At 43.5% G+C, this 20771-nt stretch overlaps 3 protein-coding genes across 3 annotated transcripts in view; 2 read left to right on the top strand and 1 right to left on the bottom strand.

Moving 5' to 3' along the window:
- The window catches only part of RIMOC1 (RAB7A interacting MON1-CCZ1 complex subunit 1), a 375501-nt gene extending 367134 nt beyond the window's left edge, over window positions 1-8367 (bottom strand). Inside the window, exon 1 of the mRNA XM_082242214.1 lies at window positions 8364-8367. The gene's annotated coding sequence lies outside the window, so the exon portion shown is untranslated. The remainder of the gene's footprint in view (window positions 1-8363) is intronic.
- RPL37 (ribosomal protein L37) lies at window positions 193-3758 on the top strand. Its single transcript, XM_082191710.1, has 4 exons — window positions 193-349; window positions 1949-2084; window positions 2735-2819; window positions 3653-3758. The coding sequence occupies exons 1-4, from the start codon at window positions 347-349 to the stop codon at window positions 3720-3722; spliced, it is 294 nt and encodes a 97-aa protein (XP_082047836.1). The 5' UTR covers window positions 193-346; the 3' UTR covers window positions 3723-3758.
- Window positions 8368-8522: 155 nt separating the features above from the next.
- Window positions 8523-20771, top strand: part of PRKAA1 (protein kinase AMP-activated catalytic subunit alpha 1) — a 33259-nt gene continuing 21010 nt past the window's right edge. The window contains exon 1 of the mRNA XM_082242014.1: window positions 8523-8669. Within this exon, the coding sequence (XP_082098140.1) occupies window positions 8567-8669 (103 nt within the window). The 5' untranslated portion in view covers window positions 8523-8566. The remainder of the gene's footprint in view (window positions 8670-20771) is intronic.

Genomic DNA, 20771 nt, shown 5'->3' with positions numbered 1-20771 from the left:
AGATCCCCTCCAAAAAAAGAAAAAGGAATTTGCAACTCTATGTCCGCTGCCGCCTCCAGGGGTTGTTAGCGTCGTTATACTATTATTTGTAAGTTACTATTTGCAAGAGAGGCTGTGTAGCCCCATAGAGAACTCTGAGACTCGGGCCCACCCCCACTGACGTCACTTCCCCGCCGGTCCGGAGCCCTTTCCTCGTGTCACCCTTTTCCCCTTCCGCTCCCCCTCCGCATGCCTATTCAAGGGAGCCTATTAAGCGGTTGCGCTTCCTTCGCCGGAAGCCGCGGCGAGGATATTGCGGAAGTCGGGGGCGGAGCTAGCTCTCTTTGGTTGTGGCGGCTGAAGGAAGATGGTGAGTGCGGGATTGGGGGCGGCGGGGAATCCTTTGCCATCCGTCGCCGTTTAGAGCCCTGCGGCCGGGGCCGCGTAGGGAAGCGTTTCACCGGAGACTGCGAAAGACGGGAAGCCGTGTATTTTTGGCCGCGTCCCTCAGGCGTTGCGGCCGCGCTCAGCCGCGGGAGCCTCGAGTCCCATAGCGCGAAGAGAGCGCGGGGAGCTGCTACGAGGAGGCCCGGTTGGGCCTACCAGCGCGCTCCGTCTGTCTCGGCAGCGCCACGGGTTGGTTGGGCGGAGGTTAGAGGGGGAGCCGTGTAGAGGCCCGGGCCTGGCTCGGGTCACCTCCCAGCTCGAGCCACGACCCGTAGTCTTGTTTCTAGCGTTGCTTTAAGGCGAGGAATGGGAGTGACTAAACGTGTGGCTGCAAAGTTGATGGGTTGCAAGTATACTAGCGTGTTAAGCTAGCATGTGTTTGCTCTGATTTCTGGAGTGAAAGATGCTACTGGACTGAGAAGGATGCAGAATGCTCGGGTTTCTTAATAAATAAAATCACCTTAAAGTACTGTAGAAAAATGAAAGCTCTTGGTTCTTTTATGTGTGCGAGTGTACGCATGGGTCCCCTAATACTGATGCTTTGGCCAGTTGGTATTAAAATGCCTAAGGGTGTCTCAGTGAACTTTGTGAATGTTCGAAAATGCTTTACAGCCAGATCCTACCCATGCATACTCAGATTAAAACCTCAGTTTCAATGGGGCAGAGGCCTCAGGGATCGCATCACTATAATATTTTATTGGGTTTTGTTGGTATACCAACTGAATCGAACACAACCATAGCAATGGAAAGGTGAACTAAAAAACAAAAAGGTTGGCAAAAGGGTAAGGGGCTTTGGGCACCTTCTAAGGGAGGCTGGCACCCCTCGTTCTTAGAGGGATTTGAAATTCATTTGAAATCTGAAATGCGTTGTCATTTTGAGTGAAAAGCATGCCTTTCATTTAATAATAAGGTAGTGCTGGAAAAGAGCACAGAAAATTGACAGTGCCTGTAAACCCACCCATAAATTTTCTGTAGTTTTTGTCATTCAGTGGAAATGAGAGATTTGTGGTTTCATTTTAGAAATGTTTCACGTCCTTTGTATCGTTAAGCCTTCACCAATCTGGTGTCCTCCTAATTTGGTGGACTGCAACTTCTATTTCCTCCAGTCATGACAGCTGTGTTGTGCTGATATGGGATGATGAGCATGTATATAGTACATTTCAAGGAAACATTCAAAAAGATCCTAGTAATCCCAACAGTGGGCCAGCATTGTTTCTGTCTTGCTGGGGCAAAGACTGAGGGAGAATTGCATTTCTGAAACCACAAAGTGAATGGCATAGCAGAGATGGGAGCTGAATATCTTGTAGTTCACACTCTTCATATGCTGTACCAACCCAATAACTTTTGTCCTTATACTATGTATGCAAAGTACACTTGGTTTTTTTCTATAAAACACTTGTTGCTCGTTAATGCTGTATCAAAGTGTAGGATTAAGAATGTCCTACATCTGTTTATTCTAATAATGTAACTGCATATTATTATAATCATAGCATTTGCATAAACATTTCCATTTATGTTTTAGACGAAAGGAACATCCTCCTTTGGAAAACGTCGCAATAAGACGCACACTTTGTGCCGTCGATGTGGGTCCAAGGCCTATCATCTCCAGAAGTCCACCTGTGGAAAATGTGGATATCCTGCTAAGCGCAAGAGAAAGTGTAAGTGCAGAACTTCCCAAATGCAGGAACATATCTGACTTTCACATGACTGGTTCTGTGATACCTTGCTGCTTTGAGTTTCATAGTGTTGCACTATATAAATGCAAATACATAGTTTATTGTGAAAATATTTTGCCTGAGAAAAACAGTGTAGCCAGTTTAATATAACTTTGGATTTAATGACTTGTAGCTATAGGCAATCAGAGGTTTCATGCAGGCAAGTGACTGGGCTGAGGAAGGAGTAACAGGTTGTGCTATCCTTTTTCTGCTTTGATAGAAATTCAGTGTAGAAATTCAGACTACTAGCTTGAGCACACTAGTAAAAATGGGCAGGCTAATTACCTGTGTGTGTGTTTCACAGTTTTAACATATGTGGAGAACAAAAAGTTTTCACATTTTCTGAGATTGCTATTCATATTTTCCACCCTTCGCCTTTTCAAAGAGAGGCAGCATGGGTAGTATTGAAGTCAACAAGGTTTGAATCCTTACTCAAGCCATGTGTTCCACTGGCTGACATCGGGCCAACCACTCTCTGTGCCTTATCTGTGAGCATAAAAATGGGCAGTAGAGGAGGAAAGCTGATACGCAGATCAAATAAACTTGCTTCTTGATTGTAATGCATCACATAATCTCCTTTTTTTGTATTCTAGATAACTGGAGTGCTAAGGCCAAGAGGCGCAATACTACCGGAACTGGCCGTATGAGGCATCTGAAAAAGGTCTACCGCAGATTCAGGTACAGTAGAGTATCCTTGCTATTACAGATAATGTGTTCTGGAATGTAATGTGGGTTATTTAATGCAAGATCCATATGAATATATGCTGTAAGCTACCATGATGGGTTTTCTTTTTAATGGGCAGGGTATTAATAAATTAGAAGTAATGAGTTCTAGCTAACTAGATTAATGTGCCTGTTAGTATCTCTTAAATGAGATTAAGCGTCACTGAACTCAGTGAGACTTTCTCCCTAGTAAACTTGTGTAGGATTGCACTGTAAATAGTCTTAACCTGGCAGTGTATTCTAAACAAATAGCAGCCCCAATGGCTGATATATTTCCAGCAGTGCATCTTGAAGTCCATTATACTGTTGAAAACACTACCAGGGTTTTTTAATCTTACTGCTTTAACCCCCATCCCCTAACACACACACACACACACACACACACACATACACACACATACACATGCAATGCATATACTTGAAACTGAGGATTAAAGTTCACTCATCTGACAAAGCTGATACTAGTCCATGAAGATTTATGACATAATAAATTGGTTAGTCTTTAAGACAGGTTTGTGTTGCAACAAACACAGCTACCCCTCTGGGTGTGTGTGGAAACATTAAAGGGCACTTTAAAACGTTCAGCATGTTGAGAAGTGTTTATTCATTTTAGCAGCTTATCTATGATGCCTACAAAAAACAAAAGTCTGAACATCTGAGTTCATAAGTGATTTCATTTTTTAACTGAGATAAGCTGATTAAAAAGAACACTAAAATCAGTTAAATGGAAATGTTCGCTCTAGAACACTTGTAGTAATTACTAACTCCACTTTGTCTTGTATACACAGGAATGGATTCCGTGAAGGAACAGCGCCAAAGCCCAAGAGAGCTGCTGTTGCAGCATCCAGCTCATCTTAAGGACTCAAATGTGTTTTTAAAATAAATGGCCTGAACTGCTAAGAACGCTTGTCATCTTTACATGTTCCTCAGTATCTCCTCTTCCACATTGAGACCTTTGTTCAAGCTTGGTTGTTCAGATAGTTCCTGATAGAAAGTAATCTGAAATTTGATGAGATAAATATATAAAATCTCATGTTCAAATATACAACCCCGCCCCCCCAAAAAAACAACAACAACAACAACACACACCCAAAACCTTAGTACTGTTTGTGTGAAGCTTCATTTTGGTGGTATGGTACAGTTGGATATGTTGAAGATGTGTCATGAGAAAACTTGCTCCAGAAATTTATAACATGAATACGTTTTATTGGAGTGTCCACAACTAGCTTTGTATATTCACATATAGAAGATGGTAATTTAGGCTGTAATCCTTAAAGTGTTTGGTATAATTCTCCACCTGCTCCAAAGCAGTCCCAGTGCTGCACCAAAATGAAATTGTTCCAGGAATGTTCTGAAGTGCAATACTGCATAAAGAAGATCACAACTGTACTTTAATATGGTTAGCAATGGTAAACAAAAACTCAAACTGCATAAAAAAATGCACCTTTTCCCGATGCTAAATATTTACTAAGGTTCTTGTTTCCTTGAGCGCTTGTTTTATCACTTTGCTTTGTTGGTCTTTACAACAAGCATTGTTTTATTGTTGCAAAGGGGAAAGACTTGATTTGACAAACATCTCAGCATTTTGGGCTTACCTTCAACATAGCCATGTCAGGTTTCATTTTACTTAGGACTTCCAAATAATGGGATTATATCCACCGAGGTCTTGCCCGAGGTTTGAAATTGGCACATCAAGTGGGGGCTTTCACATCTGAAATTTATTGAAACATTCCTCTGCAAGTTCACTAGTAAAACGATACTAGCAACAGCTTCATTTTGGTTTAAGAGAGGTGGAGCTGCCTTTGTAGTCTTCACCTAAGCCATCATACATTTTAGCCTGTACAAGTATTTATTACAATTCAAATGTCGAATTTGTCAGAGGGCATGTGCCCTTTATTATACTGCCGAGTTGCCAGTATATAGTGAATTAAAATAAGGCATACTATGAGATGTTCAGTGTTGGGTATCTTTGACGTAGCGGCGTAGACCCTTTGAAATCGAAATACTTGAGTGTCAAGAGATTCTACAAGTATGACTAACATTGGATATCACCTACTGTATTTGCATTTAATATACTGCCAAAGTTGTCCATTGTAAGGGGAAAGGTCCAATAAAGTAAGGATTGTGCTATATATGATAGTATTACATGGCCAAAGTTTTGGGCCACATGAGCAAATTTGGAATTTTGAGAGTGCCGTGAGCATTGACTTCTTTGCTGTCTCCACATTGGTCTCCAACACACACAAACCCAAGATAGCAGAACATAGCATTGGGCAAAAAAATTAGGTTTACAAGGCAGGTTGCTCTGAGTATTAACTGCTGTAGTTAATACTAAGCACTAACATGAAATGCTATATTCTCTATAATGTACAGAACCAGATTTTTGATAGCTTCAAGAAAAAAACTTTTTAAAAATTTCAGCATAACTGGGACTTTGCACATTCAACAACTCTGGACTACAGAGCTTAAAAGCAACACTTAAGAAAAGTAGCAACATGCATAGGTAAAGGTACCCCTGCCCGTACGGGCCAGTCGTGACCGACTCTGGGGTTGCGTGCTCATCTCGCTTAAGAGGCCGGGAGCCAGCGCTGTCCGAGGACACTTCCAGGTCACGTGGCCAGCGTGACAAAGCTGCTCTGGCGAGCCAGCACCAGCGCAGCGCACGGAAACGCCGTTTACCTTCCCACTATAAAGCGGTACCTATTTATCTACTTGCACTTAGGGGTGCTTTCGAACTGCTAGGTGGGCAGGAGCTGGGACCGAACGACGGGAGCACACCCCACCGCGGGGATTCGAACCGCCGACCATACGATCGGCAAGTCCTAGGCACTGAGGTTTTACCCACAGCGCCACCCGCGCCCCAGCAACATGCATATTTCTCAGTAATTATGGATTACCTTCTAGATCATTTGTTGGTATAAGATCTGACAGTGTCTGGTCATTGGCGGGCACAATGAAGTAGGGTCTTGGTGAGATCTCTGTAAAGTATGCCATCCGGTATCAAATTCTGCCATAGTCAGTGCACGCAGTACTGATCTCTATCAACCAATGGTCTGATTGATGCTCCAGTTAATGCTTAGGCATGTAAAAGATGGGTTTGAGCATACCTAATTGGGAGGAGAGACCACAGTTCAGCAAATGCATTTTTTTTCAGTGGAGTTGTAAATCAGATGCAGAAGGTCCCCATCCAGCAGCCATTTTTGCAGACAATCTCCCACCACCTGCATGCAGGTCAATGGAAGTGTGTGCACTTGTTCTTGGGATACTCCCAGTATTTTAGTGATTCACTATGTGCCCTCCCCACCATGTACCACTGCAGAAGTTATTTTGTCCCACACTGCAGAAACTGTGGTCATGTCCACATTTTAAGAAATTCTAGCTGTATCCACAAACCACAAGGCTGTAGTTCCAAAGGCTCCCTTGCACCTTTATGAAGGAGCACTGCTGCCAGAACTGGAGAAATAACTTCATTTGTGTTGCTGATTACATGAGTTGAATTTGATGAGGTGGCTGCTATTTCGTTATAGGCATGGGTGAATCGTAGCCAGTGATTTGCAATAATGCGAACAAAGCCAGACCCAATAGCAGGTACTCATTTGTTCTTTCCAGAGAATGTTAACTCTTTGTTTTGTTGCAGTGCTGACTACTCACCTGCGCTAATGCAGGTTTGGCATATTAATGCTGCAATCCTATGCATGCACACTTAATACATCTACCTTTTAATACAGGGCAACATATTTTTGAGTAACCTTGGAGGGAATCCAGCCTCTCTCTGTGTGAAATAGTGGGTGTGTTTTTATAACGGAAGAGAAGGAGAACTGTGAGTCAGCCTTTCTTCCGCCTATTGCACCTCCCTTGATCTGGCCCTTGGCCAAGTTAATTTCTGACGAGAGAATCTCTTCTCTGTGTGTCTGTGTTTGAGCTATTCTGGAAGACATTTAGTAACTCTTAAAAACTGATTACTGCCATGTATTTTAATCTTAGCGTGGCCTGCAAAAATTAGACAGGTAAATATCTTCCTATCTGCCAGGAAATGTTTGAATATGTTTGAACCAGTGGTCAGCATCACCAGTCTAAAAAGGATAACAAGGAGGGATCCAGTCTAACATCTCTTGGGAGGGAATTCCACAATATTGGAGCAGACACTACCAACCGTGCCTCCGGCTCACCTCACTCGATGACTGGGGGGCAGAGCATGTCCAGAATGGTTAGGAGTCAGTGGGCAGCCTTATTCACCATGAATCTGCCTAATCCACTTTGAAAGCCATGCAAGGTGGTGGCGGTCAACCCACCCATGAGGGAGGAAGGTAAGAGAACTGCCTTGGGCAGCAGGATTCACTGGGGCAGCAGATTCAGCCTCCAAGGAATGCAGATCTTAGTCCTGATGTAGATCTTCACTCCCCACTTCTTCCCTGGCACAGGGTGGGAGAGGGACACTTGTGGTTTGACTCAGGTGCCAAGATGTCTTGGGCAAGCCCTGCCATCACTATATTCTGTGGGAGTAAGTCCCATAGGGCAAGGTGCTGCGCGAAGGAGTGGATTTATTGCGGTCTTTTAGTTGTGCATGTGCTGAAGCAAACTATGCACACACATATATATCATAGAATTAGAAGGGATCTCAAGGGTCATCTAGTCCAGGGATCTCAACTAGATCATAAAAGACAGAAGGCAATGATATGCCTTTCCCCACTGCCATGGACTCAAGACTGTTCATAGCCCAGGAACCGAATTGTTGAGCTTAATTAAAAGGCTTGTGATCTAAACAGCATCTACAGTCATACCTCGGGATAAATACGCTTCAGGATAAGTATATTCGGGTTGCGCTCTGCGGCGACCCGGAAGTAATGGACCGAGTTTTGCCGCTTGCGCATGCGCAGACGGTCAAAATGATGTCACGTGCATGCGCGGAAGCGGCGAAACGTGACACGCGTAGTCGCGTCTTACGTTCTGTTCATGATGCGAACAGGGCTCTGGAACGGATCCTGTTCGCATCCCGAGGTACCACTGTACCTCCGAAACAAGTCCCCTTGAACTCAATCAGGCTCACTCTAGGGTCTAGAAGCAAGGCTTTCTGTCGTTTTCTAATTTCCCAAGCAGGAAATTACATACCCTCCAACATTTCACCGAAGATAATAGGGACTTTCCATTCCATAATGATAATTATACTATTTATCCCCCCCCCCCCAATCTTACTGGCTTGCCCCAGCCACTCTGGGCATCTCCCAACATACATAAAAAAACATAATAAAACATTACAAAAAACACACAAACACTGATTGCCATCAGTCGTCTGGGGGTCGGATACCTCCATACCCTCCAACATTTCTGCAATGAAAATAGGGACATAAAGCGGGACGTTCCGGGATCCTATCAGAAACCGGGGCGCCTTCTCTAAATCGGGGACGTCCCTGGAAAACGGGGACACTTGGAGGGTCTTCTGGGATTATTTGGAATAATGATCTCCCCCCCCCCCAGGCCTGCCTGCCTATGTCTCCCCACCCGCCTCCCGCCCCTAGGTAAAAAGAAGCAGCCGCGGAGTCTCGCTTCTGGGCTTTCGAGGCGGGCGGGCGCTTGTGTGGTTGAGGCTCCTCGCACCCCGCACAGCCTCGCCTGAGCTCCTCTCTCCTATTGGCGAGGAGGGAGGGCACCGGGCCGCCTCGTTCCCCCGCTCCCTTGTGCGCAGGCTCGGCTCTCGGCGCAAGATGGCGGCGGCGGATAAACAGAAACATGAGCACGGGCGGGTGAAGATAGGGCACTACATCTTGGGGGACACGCTGGGCGTGGGCACCTTCGGCAAAGTCAAGGGTGAGCGCGGGGCAGGGAGGGCGGAGGCGGCAGCGGAGTGGACCCCCTTCCCGGATCATTTGGGGTCAGGGTGGCGGGGGAAAGGGGCTGTGTCCTTTCCACCCCAAAGGCTGCTGGCGCCTTTTTCTAACGGGGAGAATTTTTTGGGGGGTGGGAGAGGCGATGGTGGGAGGGGGCGTTGCTTAGTAACCTGGGGAGGGGTTGCATCAGTAGTAGCTTTGCCCCCCCCCCCAGTTTTGCAAAACGGGGCTCTCGTTTTTGGGGGGGTCGGGAGGTAGGGGAAAAGGTAGGTTGATTGCACCTTTCGGTCTTCCAGCTAAATATCAGGATTAGGTGTGAAAAGACCCACCCCCCCCCAAAAAAAATCTGCCTGCAAAACCTCCCAGCAACCCATATCTTATGGCTCTGCTAATGCAAGATGTTGCCTATCCGGATGCAAGTTCACTTCTATGGAAGGGAGGGTGTAGGATTGCAAGGCTTAACCCCGCAGGGCAGCCCCAAACCTGTGCATGTTTACTCAGAGGTAAGAGCTCAGTCAGTTCAGTGAGGCTCTGCTCCCAGAGTTTAGGGTTTGTGTCCTGACAACCTGATCCTTAACAAACTTACTCGCTCAGGACACAAGGTCCCACTGAATTCATTTGGGTTTCTGGGTTGCAGGCAGCCCTGCAGTTGCAATCCACTGCACTTTATAGACGGAAGTAAGCCCAACTGACTCTGATATGACTTACTTCCAAGAAGTGGTATGTTCATTTATGGCTTGGATGACTCACAGGAGTGACAGCTTGTGTTTTTTCCTAATTAGTTGATGTGGAGCAGTTGATGTGTAGTTTTGTGAACTCACCTTCAGACTTCTTTTCTGTTACTGTCACCTTGCAATCCCTCCTGCTGCTTGCAGCCAGGGCTAAGTTCCTTGTTCTTGCCCTAACCAGTTTCAACCAGTCCAGGGCTGCATGTTTCCCCCCCCCCTCCCATTCCCCATAAGCAGCTTTTGCTGGGATCTGTCCTGAAAGTGATATGTTAAAATAAGAGTGTTGGTAAATAGGGTCAGGTAGAGAATTGTGTTCTGTCTGGAAAACTTTACAGCAGTAATCAACAGTCTATAAATTCTTTCTAAAAAGAACAGGCTAGTTATGAGTGCTAAAGCCGAGGTGATTGATGTGTATACATGGAATCTCAAGTTCATGGTGTTCTTACTAAAAGCTGGCAAGGGTGGAATTTGTTTCTCTGTTACTTCTTGCCAAAAAAAAAAAAAATCCCTCTAAAATCACCATTGAAGATATTGCTAATGGGGTCTTGGATCTTACAAGCCTATCTTAATCATGTTTACTTAGATGCAAGTCTCAGGGGTTTCACAAAAGAAATGACTTGGAGGAATAAACAAAACAGATACAGATACCACAGTAATTAACTCAGCATCATAAAATAATTATGCACATTAAAGTAATAAAGACAGGGTAGGTAGTTGTACATTTAAAACTAGCTGAAATAAATAAGGATTTGGTTCGTCTTCAGAATCCTAATAGTTTTGTAGTCTGGCAGACTCACTTTGGGAACATAATCTAAAATTATGGCGTTGCCAGAAAGTGTCCGGCCTCATCACCCACTTGTAACAATTAGACAATGATTTGGCCCATGGGAGTGTCCTTCAGACTCCTTTGCTCCTTCTTTGCATGCTTCAGTTCCCTCCCTTGCTTCCCGGTTCCTGCTTTTGCATTTCAGCCAAGTGAGCTAGAAGTCATAGTGAGGGTGAGGATCCAGAACATAGGAATGAGAGTGTGATCCCAAGGAATGGTCCCAACAGCCAGACCATGGTTAGCTGTGCATCAAGCTGATGGATGGATTAACCCAGACATCACTTTATTTTGATAAAAATTAACTTTGTTGCATCACTTTCCTCTTTCTTCATATTGTGGGTGGAGTGATTTGCTTTCCTCCTCAAGGGTGTTTTCAAGTGGAAACATGGAGAGATTCTCTTCCTATAAGGCTAATCAGAGGATGTTTTGTTGTCCCTTGATAGCTTTTCATAACATGTTACCTCTTGAATTTTGACTCTCAAGGTAGCTTTCTGCACTGATTGTTGGCTTGGGCTGGCCCTTATTTAACCTCCCGTTAGGATGATACCTGGAGCAGTGCTCTTCCTGAAGCTCATATGGGGGGGGGGAGGAACATTTCCTCAAATATAATGGCCCTGCTAATTTCATGCTCTGAAGGTAATCGGAGCTAGTATCTTGAATTAGTCAGTCAAAGTGTAGGTGATCCAAAGTGGTAAACACCCAGTTCATACATCACTTTAAACCACGGTCAAGCTTAACTACATGCTTAATGCATGCTGGTGTACATAGGAAAAAAATTGCTGCCTTTTCATTCCTCCATTGCTCCTGTGCTATCAAGAACTAAGCCATGTCTTGGGTTAATGTATCCAAACCCAGGGTCATGGTTTGTTTGACAGAGACTAACCATGTGCATCGGTTCAGACTTCTAAGCCAAACAGTGGCTTAGCTCTCAGTTGCATGGCAACCATAAGGTTAGCTATATTTAAAAGTGATGTGCTAACGAGAGCAGTGTGCCTTCTTTGCATGATTCCGCCAAGCAATTGGAGGGTAGTATTTTGTATCTGTTTGCACCTTGGCTAGAGAGCACTACCTCTACAGGAATAGATCTAGGAGGTTGCAAGAGCATAAGTGACTGTGGCAAACCATTTTCTTCAGTGGCTGGTGGCAGACTATTTACCAGATGCAACTGAATAAATCTTGCACAATTGCACATTAAAGTTTTGTTTGCATTAGTAAGTAGCTGTGATCTGTTGGCACCTACTATCTGACAAGAAGAGCTTTCCACACAGCAGATGATCACTCTTCATTTGCAGGGACAATGTAGAGGAAGATACTCTTTACTGTTTGTCCAAATGTTCTGTCTTGAAAAAGATAAGGTACAGATACCTTTTCCAACTGCTTGCTAAAATGACTTATTGACCCACTCCACAGAAGGTTCTGCGTGTATTTACAAGCAGCGTTAAAAAGCTGTTAATGGATCTTCTTACTGTTGCTAAATTGCACAGAAATATTCAAAACAGTAGTTTGCTCTTTATTATGTTTGGTTTTTGGACTTGACAGTAAACTTTGAACTGGTACTGTTTTGTCGCCGAGCGCTGACTGGCTTTCTAGGCTGTCTGACAAAGTTCTGTGTCACTTGTTCAGAATGCATTGGCCAAATAAATGGCATTGCCTAATTTGGACCCGTGTACTAGAGTAGAATACTTTGCTAACAGAATAGTAGACATTAAGACTGTATAATGTGTATCAACCAAGATTAGGAGCTAATGAATTGAGATTTTCTAGAGGACCTTGTAAGGCAATTGCTAAAAGTAATAATTGTGATGGATTAGGTGATTATCGAAGATGAACATAATAAAATCAATGTCCTAACCCAGCTTTCTAATTCAGTACTTGCTGTGTAACTGCAATGTGCTCTAGCTACTCTAGTCAACAAGGCCTTGCAGCTTGAACCTCCCATGTACATTTATGTAGAAATTTGGAGAAGTTTGATGACACTTATTTCCAAGAAGGTGTGCATAGGGTTGCAGACTTAGAATAGTGTTTTGCAACCTATTTTCAGTCTTTTAATGAAGTTACTAAAAGCAGGTATCCATTTGTATTCCGGATATATGCAGGTGGGATTAGTTTGATACCATTAATAAGTCAAATAATTGGCAGACCTGTTTTAAAACAAACAGAGCTGGAACAATGTCTGTAACATGCCCGCCTTGTAGCTTTTAAAATTTATTTTAAAGGTGGTATAAGCTGTTAATGCAAACCTCAGTGGAGAAATTATCTCTCTTGCAGCAATTGCTCTGTGGGCAATTCGAAGAAATATATTAAGCATCTGCTGTTTTGCTTACTGCTGTCTGAGACAGGATTTTCAGTCGGATGAATCACTAAATGTACGAATCAAAATGCCAATTTCGAATGCTGTTCCAGCCTCTCTGACTAATACTAGCAGAGCTGAATTGACATAAGAGGAGAGAATGTTGGTGTGGTAATAACTGGGCAAGTTTTTAGTCCTCTTGTGTAAAGGATCACTGAGGGGGCCTTTCCGAAATGTAAGTGTGTGTTGCGGTCACGCATACATGTATGTATTTGTGGAACTTTCTACCCTGTCTTTTCCAGCAGGCTTTCAAGCATTTTTATTTTGGGGCTTGAACAGCTGATGGAATCAGAATCATCATGTGAATATTTGGATAGCACGCGGCAGATGCTTTGTTCTTTTCCTGTGTATCTTCACAGGAAATTGCAGCCCAATTACATCTGGGTGAGGTCTTCTTCCATCTTGCAAAGAAGAAAGCAGTTATCACAAGGAAATAATTTTCTTCCACATTGCACAACCGTTTTAATTCAGGTCTTCCCTAGAATGAGAATTTCACTGTCAACCCAGCCCATGTTAATTAGAGCTTGGCAATTACTTAAGTTCTTTGGCCCCAAACTAAATCTTTAGGAGCATTGAGCACCTTCAGGGAGGTGTTCAGGGAGTTTTTAGTCCTGTTGGGCCTTGCATGACCGTTATATAGCACTACATTTGCTTATAGCCTTAGAAACTTGGATAGAAAATTATTCGCCACATGGCTCCTGGAACCTAGGTTACGGGCGCAAAAACAGAAAGTCTAGTTGCCATTTTGTTCTTTTTACAAGAGTGACTTGCGCTGTGGCAGGGGGATTGGTACTTCACTGTGCTGCAGTGTTCCTCCTTTGGAGTTGGACAGGAAGGCTTTTCTCCTCCCATGCCCTCAGTGGCAGCTGTGGCAATTTTATTATCGAGTCTCAGTCGCCACACATGGCAGCAAGACTTCTGGAAGTGCTCGCATTCTGACAATCCTCCATTGCAAAATGCGCTAGCTAATTTCGAGTGCTGATCATGTTTAGTGGGAGCTGGAGACCTTCAGGAGCTATGTGGTTCGGCAGGAAGGGCCACATTTCAGTGGCAGAACATCTACTTTGCATTCAGAAGGTAGCAGAACATGCACCCAACATCTTCAAGTAGGGCTGGGAGAGGCCTTCAGTCTGAAACCCTGGAGAATCTATGCTGATCGCTATAGACAGTATTGAGCTAGCTCAAGCATAGGCAAACTCAGCCCTCCAGATGTTTTGGGACTACAACTCCCATCACCCCTGACCACTGGTCCTCTTAGGTAGGGATGATGGGAGTTGTAGTCCCAAAACATCTGGAGGGCCGAGTTTGCCTATTCTTGAGCTCGAATCAGGCATGTCCAAAGTCCGTTTTGGGGGCCTAATCCAGCCCACCAGTTGGTTTAATCCAGGCCCTGCGGCAGTTTATTTCCAACTTTGGGGTAAAATCATAAAAAAGCTCAACAACTTCAATCCTAATCATCAAATCTTGGCTCTCTTTGAAAAAGGTTTGGACACCACTGAGCTAGATGGACAAATGATCTGACTTGCTATGGCAACTTCCTGTGTTTTCAGCAGCCTCAGCACATAACTGGTAATACAGTCTTTCTGTTTTAAAAACAAGATCATCTTCCTCCTGAGTCTATTATTTTCTGTTCTGTACTCCATATTGGAGGTGGCCAGCTTAAAGTCTGCAGGCCATAAAGTGCCTGAAATAACTTTATGAGGCTCCCAGCAGTCCTGCCAAATTTGATTCAAGGTGTGGTTTAAGGTTTTCTCCTCCTTCTCTCTCGCAGAAAAAGGAGCAATGCTCAGTTAAGACAAGGGACAGCAGCAGATCTACTTGGTGAGCAGAGCTTTGGGGAGGGACTTTTGTTCCTTTGCAATCCTGTTGATGATCTCTCAGTAGGGTGTCTGCATTATGTTCCTATGAAGTTACTTCTGGTTGTACCAGTTTTGCTCAAGACCCTTATCATATGCGTGTGGGTTGGATTGTTTGACCCCTGAGAGTTTGGATGGAAGCTGCCTATCTTTGCTCTGTCCCCTCTGTACTAAAAGCGATTTCAGTTCTCGGAATAATGGTCCACATCCAAGAGGGAAGTGTCATCAGGTTTGGAGAGTCCTGAGATTTGCAGAAGTACACGTCTGGGTTGGGGAAAGGGGCCCTGTATGGTTTGAATGTGCTCAGTGGACATGGATACTGACTAATTATATGGGGCAGGGTGGGGGGAAAAATGGGAGGAAGGGGAATACAGTGGAATATCCCTGACCGGCATGTTGTATATGGCAACATTTTGTTGCACGTCCCATTTGTCTTCTGTAAAGTGTTTTCCTGGTGGGTAGATACTATCTCCTGCTGGTGCTTTCACACACAGCCTGAACCTGTGCATATTTACCTGGAGGCAAATCCCACATGTGTACATGTCAGTGTAACTTTTTGTAGAAATGTGGAGTCTGTCCTCATCCCAAACTTCCAAACATTGTGAAATAAGCTTAGAACCCACTGGGGCAGAAAAGAAAATAATCTGATTATTTTATTGCCCTGCTAATCCCTCAGCATGTCAGCTTTCGCAGCGGATGAACTGTAGATGTTGTGGAAATAAATGTTTATAGACCTGAAGGTGATGGTCTCTGTTCCATTTGGTGGGAGGCTTGTTCCAGGAGGGTACATGATACTTACCTTTCCTGTTGCATCTCAGTTTCATTGCAACATCCTCCCTAGAGAGCTCTACCTTGCCCTTAGGGAAATGACAGAAGCCAATGCGTTTTGCCCGACCTTTGAAATTATTGACATTTTAGCTGCTAGTTTTAGAGTGAGCTGATAGCCTGATGATAATGATCGTTGTTACTGGTTTTATTGTATGTGTTTATAGTCCCTACACTGCCCTGGGCGGTTGCATAACTGGTAAGGTGATCTATAAAATTTAAAAATAACAATAACCTGCTTGAGTTGCTGAAGAACCATAGCTCACATAGAAATCCTGGCTGGCTAATCCATTTTCCCCCCTCCCAAAGGCCTCTTGCTATCATCGTTTATAGCATGCTGTGCTGTATGTTTTATGTTTCATAACAGTGCAAGACCTAGTTTTCTCAAGGCTACTATTTTGACCCGGGACAACGGTACTGCTATGTTTTGTGGTTCTTGAATCATATTCTGCCCACGCTTTGTTATGAGAAACAATACTCATGTTCTAGGATTTCTGTTTTCTCATCTAGTTGTTACGCACAGCTTTTAAACTTTTGTTGAAATTGGGCTTCGTTGTGCAGGCCATGTGCCAGGCTAAACATATTCTCCAGAGCATCATAGAATCGTGGAATTGCAGAGTTGGAAGGGACCACAAGGGTCATCTAGTCCAACCCCCTGCAATGCACGAATCTTTTGCCCAATGTGGGGCTAGAAACGCACAACTGTGAGATTAAGAGTCTTACGCTGTACCAGCTGAGCCATCCCAGTGTCAAATCAGACTTTGTTACTGTGATTTATGTATGGTATGATGAGCTGGGAGTAATGTGAATACAGTATCATGTATTTCCTCCTATGCTTAAACTTGGACACAGTACCTCTGAAAACTGGCTGTCATAATTCAGTCCTCAGAATCTGCAACTCTCTGGTTCAACCCACCTTAATCCAGGTTTAGGCCATTTTAAACCACTTGATTCATGTTTTTAAATAAGTGGTGCCCACGGTGAGCTACTAAAAAAAACACAAAACACCTTCCTGATAAGCAGGCTTCAAAATCTTCCCTGCTTGTCCAAATCTGTTAGACAGCAATCTGAATCCCATTTACCTGGGAGTAAGCCACGGTGAATTCAGTGAGACTGACATCTGAGTGGACATAGTTAGGATTGCAGCCCGTCGGTATACACCAAATGACCAGCACAGGCATTTGAGACCAGGCGGGCTAGTAAAAATAAAAACTAGTAACTTTTTGTGAACTTATTAGGCACGCTAACTAAGCTTGCTTCACTTTGATAGTTAGAATTTTGCATCTGAGTATCTTGTGTTCTGATTTATAGAAAAGCTGTGTTTTGTGTCCTTGCTTTGTGTGGGAAATAACTTGATGGGATAAGGAAGGAAAGTCTGCTTTGCCTTTTCTTCCTTTCCCACAGAAACCAAGGCAATGCTATGAACTCTTCAAGCTTGCTTTGAACTTTGCAATTCAGTCCCAGAGGTGGAAGCAGCCAACTGTCTGTCGCCAACGAATTTTTCGTCGGGTCCTTTGAACACTTTCTGCTTACCAGAGATTCTTGTTCTCTCTCTTTGTATTAAAAGCATGCAATTTAGCAAATTTAGTTTGGCTGCCTGGCTTTTCTTCAGGTTTTCCAGAAACTGAACAATAAAGCTAAATTGCTTTCTGTTTGAGAAACTGTAAGAAGAAATTGTGAAGGTGAAGAGGGAGGAGATACCAATGATCAAAGAGTGACTAGGCACCAAGAGATGTGTTTTTTTCCCTTCCTTATTAGCAGTTCTCTCCCCCTCCCAATAATATTTTATTAAGGTTTTTTCATAATACAGTACAAGAAAAAGTAACCTAAATAGAAAGAGAAAATAAAATGCAGAATCCTCTCTTAAAGGTCGATCTTAACCCTTGTCTCACATAGAAAGGGGTGAGCTTTCCTGTCTTCTCCCAATCGCCCACCCTGGGAGATCTTCCCTTCTCTGCCCCTCATAAAGGGTCCTTCACCAACCATCCATCACCTTCCTGTGTATATAATCCCAATAAAACTCCCAGAGTAGAGGACACCAAGAAAAACAAGGGCGGGAGAGAGATGAAGGAATATAAAAATAATAGAAGCAAAAGGGAAAACAGAAAGAGAGACAAAAAGGACTTCTGATTTTCCATCTGTCAAAGCGTATTAGCAGTTCTGTATAGAAAAAGATATTCCCTTGCAAACGTTTCACAGTCACCCTTGGGGAAAAAGCTGCTTATTGATTTTAAGGCATTCTCTATTTATCTAAATATTTGGCCATGCTCTGGCAGTTGCAGCTTCATTTACCAGTGCAGATAATCCATGTAGCATATTTTTCATGCGATCACGTCATAACTTCCTCATACATTTTCTCTCTTGGGATAGGGAGGCCAAGTGCAAATGATTTTTTTTTTTTTTAATCAGGGGCGTTTGCAGAGGAAATGAGTGACTTATCTCAGGACTTGATAGTAGGTCCTCTAGAGAGTGATCTTGACTGTAAATTAGGCTGCGCCATACAGCTCCTACCAATAAACTAGAGAGCCCAGCAAGAGATCAAAGTTTGTGGTTGGTTTGCTGCTGTTCATGCTTAAGGGAGAAGCAAAAGGGAAAAATCGGCATTCACAGTAAAGGATTGTCCACTGCAAACCAGAGTTTACTCTCCATAGTTTACAGTGATGTGCAAATTGGGCATATGAGCTTTGTAGCTCTAAATTTCAGTTAGACAAATGTTTTTAAATCTTGATTGTGATATGCGCTGAATTCTAATTGTGGTATACATTTTATATGAGCCTCTATTATAAGGTGTTGATTAACCTACAAGGCTTTGGGGGGTTTTTGTATTGCAAAAAGGCACACAAAATATACAGTGGTACCTCGGGTTAAGTACTTAATTCGTTCCGGAGGTCCGCACTTAACCTGAAACTGTTCTTAACCTGAAGCACCACTTTAGCTAATGGGGCCTCCTGCTGCTGCCATGCCGCCGGAGCACGATTTCTGTTCTCATCCTGAAGCAAAGTTCTTAATCTGAAGCACTATTTCTGGGTTAGCAGAGTCGGAGCACGATTTCTGTTCTCATCCTGAAGCAAAGTTCTTAACCTGAAGCACTATTTCTGGGTTAGCAAAGTCTGTAACCTGAAGTGTATGTAACCTGAAGCGTATGTAACCCAAGGTACCACCGTATACCCCTCCATTCCAAACACTTGGATGTGTGCATGTGTTCTCAAATGGAAAAATTGAATCGGTTTTATGTTTGACTTGCTAGCGTTCGTACTATTTATTAGGAAGGGCCATAGCACAACCATGGAGCATATGCTGTGCATGCAGAATGTCTCACCTTCAATCCCTAGCATCTTTGGCTAAAAAGGGATCGGGCTGCTCAGCTTCCCAATGTTTTGGATGATAGCCTCCATCAGCCCCAGCCAGCATGGTCAAAGGTCAGGGATAATGGGAGTTTTCATCCAAAACATTTGGAGGATACCATGCTAAGGGTGGCCGAGGCAAGTGTTGATATAAAAAATCTCTGACTGAGATCCTGGAGGGTTGCTGTCAGTCAGAGAAGGCACATAGCAATCTTACATCAGGTTGTTCAGAATTGATTGTAGCCTTTATTTTCCTATTCTTTTCTAGTAGAATATTTATCAAATAGGTCTTACGATTGAATAGAATCCAGCAATATCTTGGGGTTGGGAGGGAATGTTGCACAGTGGATGTTTTGGGGAGACTTCCAACGTGTAGAATAGGTACCGAAAGTTAGGTCAACCTTATCTTCCATTGAAATCATCAGGAACCCTATCCCCCGTTTGAAACATTGAATTCAATGGAAAACAAGCGCATCCAAGTACCTTGTTCTGTGTGTCCTTGAAAACCACAGTACTTCAGGTAGAACCAGTTTTTTCTCTGAGTGTTTGCCAAATGTGGGTAAGCTTTGGAGCATTTGCTTTCCTACATGATACAGGGTTTTATGTAGAGGAAAATTTAATCTGAAAGGCATCAATGCGTCTCTCTCTTTCTCTCTCTCATGCTTGCATACTTATGTCCCTGCTACATTTGCTCCCCAGAACTCCCAGGGCATATGTGTGTGTGTGTATATGCAGTAAAACACAACTTTGGGTGTTAATCATTACAGGCAAAGTGCTAAAACCCTAAAAACTATATTAATCATGGGTAATAAGATTTCTCAAAAGTTTCTGGGAATAAAAAGGAATTTCAAAGGGAAAGCAGAGCTAGCTTGATGAATTTATTTAAGAACTTAACACAGCAATGGCGCCACTTGCTGAAAAGACTCCGCTTCCTCACCTTAACTCTCCACACTGAAAGCATATTCTATATAGGCGCTGAATGTATCAACCTGCCTCAGACCATTTTTGCATGTCATGGTAAGCCATAAACCTTAGTTTGCTGTGCACAAACAAATCTTCCTTCCTATTCACTCCAGTAAGAAACAATCCACAATGCCTGGCTTTGCATTTTGCATCTAAATCTTTTGCCGCTGGTGACTTTACCAATTGTGGTTCGTTGGAGCAAAACAAACCGTAATCCCTGGTCTGCACATAACACAGTTAGCACAGAGGAGAGAAAAAGTTCCGGTAAGATGGTTCATTACCTCTGCAACATATAATTATGGCTTATTGTGACATGTGAATGAATCTCTCCTTGTAACTCAGCATTGCGGTCTCCTGAGATCTCAGTTGTGGTATCACAGCACCTTCAGACATCCTCTTGGTCACCTGTCCCTTCAAAAATAAATAAACTGAAGTTTGGGTTTTTGGTGCATTTTTGAGTTGTTTGTTGGTGGGTTGCCTTCTGTTGGTTTTGGAGTGTGTAGGTTTTGCCATTGTTTGGGGTGTGGGGTGGTGGTTTCACAGCATCACCAGTATTGCTTTTGGGAAATGGGTATTTTGTATACCCACAACAGTATCTTAGATTTCCAAATGTGCCTGAGGCCCCCAAAGTCTGGGGACCCCTCTGATGGGGAGTGGCTCTCCAGAGGTCTTTCCCAGCACCTACTAACTAAGGTATTTTTCATAGTAAATGCCAGGGATTGAACACAGAGCCCTTTTGCATGGACATCATGTGCTCTTATTACTGGGCCACAACCCTCCAGTGTTGTTGTGATGTGAACGCTTCACAGTTTCTTTCTCATGCTCCATTGCACTTGTTTGCCGCACGAGGCTGTGTCTTAGAGACCCCCTGCGCACACCTGCTGACTCTGTAGCAAAACATATACTGAAGGTAAGCTGAAACCAGGAACAGGCATTAAAACCTCACTGGGAAACCTTGCCTACATATTCCGGGACATAACATAGTTAAACATCTAGATTGTTTGGCTTACCTCCCTGTGTGAAGATGTGTTAATTGATGGTAAATTATTAACAGAACTACCATCCTAAAAGGGGGGCAGTGTCATCTCTTAATGATCTAAGTGTTTCAAAATGTGCTGGAAGCTTTTTTGTTTCACATAATTCCTGTCTAAGCAAAATAAGTGGTCAAACATTAAAAGGAAAAAAGCAAT

Source organism: Podarcis vaucheri (assembly GCF_965113315.1).
Source record: "Podarcis vaucheri genome assembly, chromosome: 11".
Lineage (NCBI taxonomy): Eukaryota > Metazoa > Chordata > Lepidosauria > Squamata > Lacertidae > Podarcis > Podarcis vaucheri.
Note: the sequence above shows the minus strand (reverse complement) of the source record. Positions and strands in the feature narration are given on the sequence as shown.

Coding starts and splice junctions, on each gene's coding strand:
- RPL37 (XM_082191710.1), top strand. Junction 2,085..2,734: donor TGCTAAGCGCAAGAGAAAGT/GTAAGTGCAGAA, acceptor TTTGTATTCTAG/ATAACTGGAGTGCTAAGGCC. Junction 2,820..3,652: donor AAGGTCTACCGCAGATTCAG/GTACAGTAGAGT, acceptor TTGTATACACAG/GAATGGATTCCGTGAAGGAA.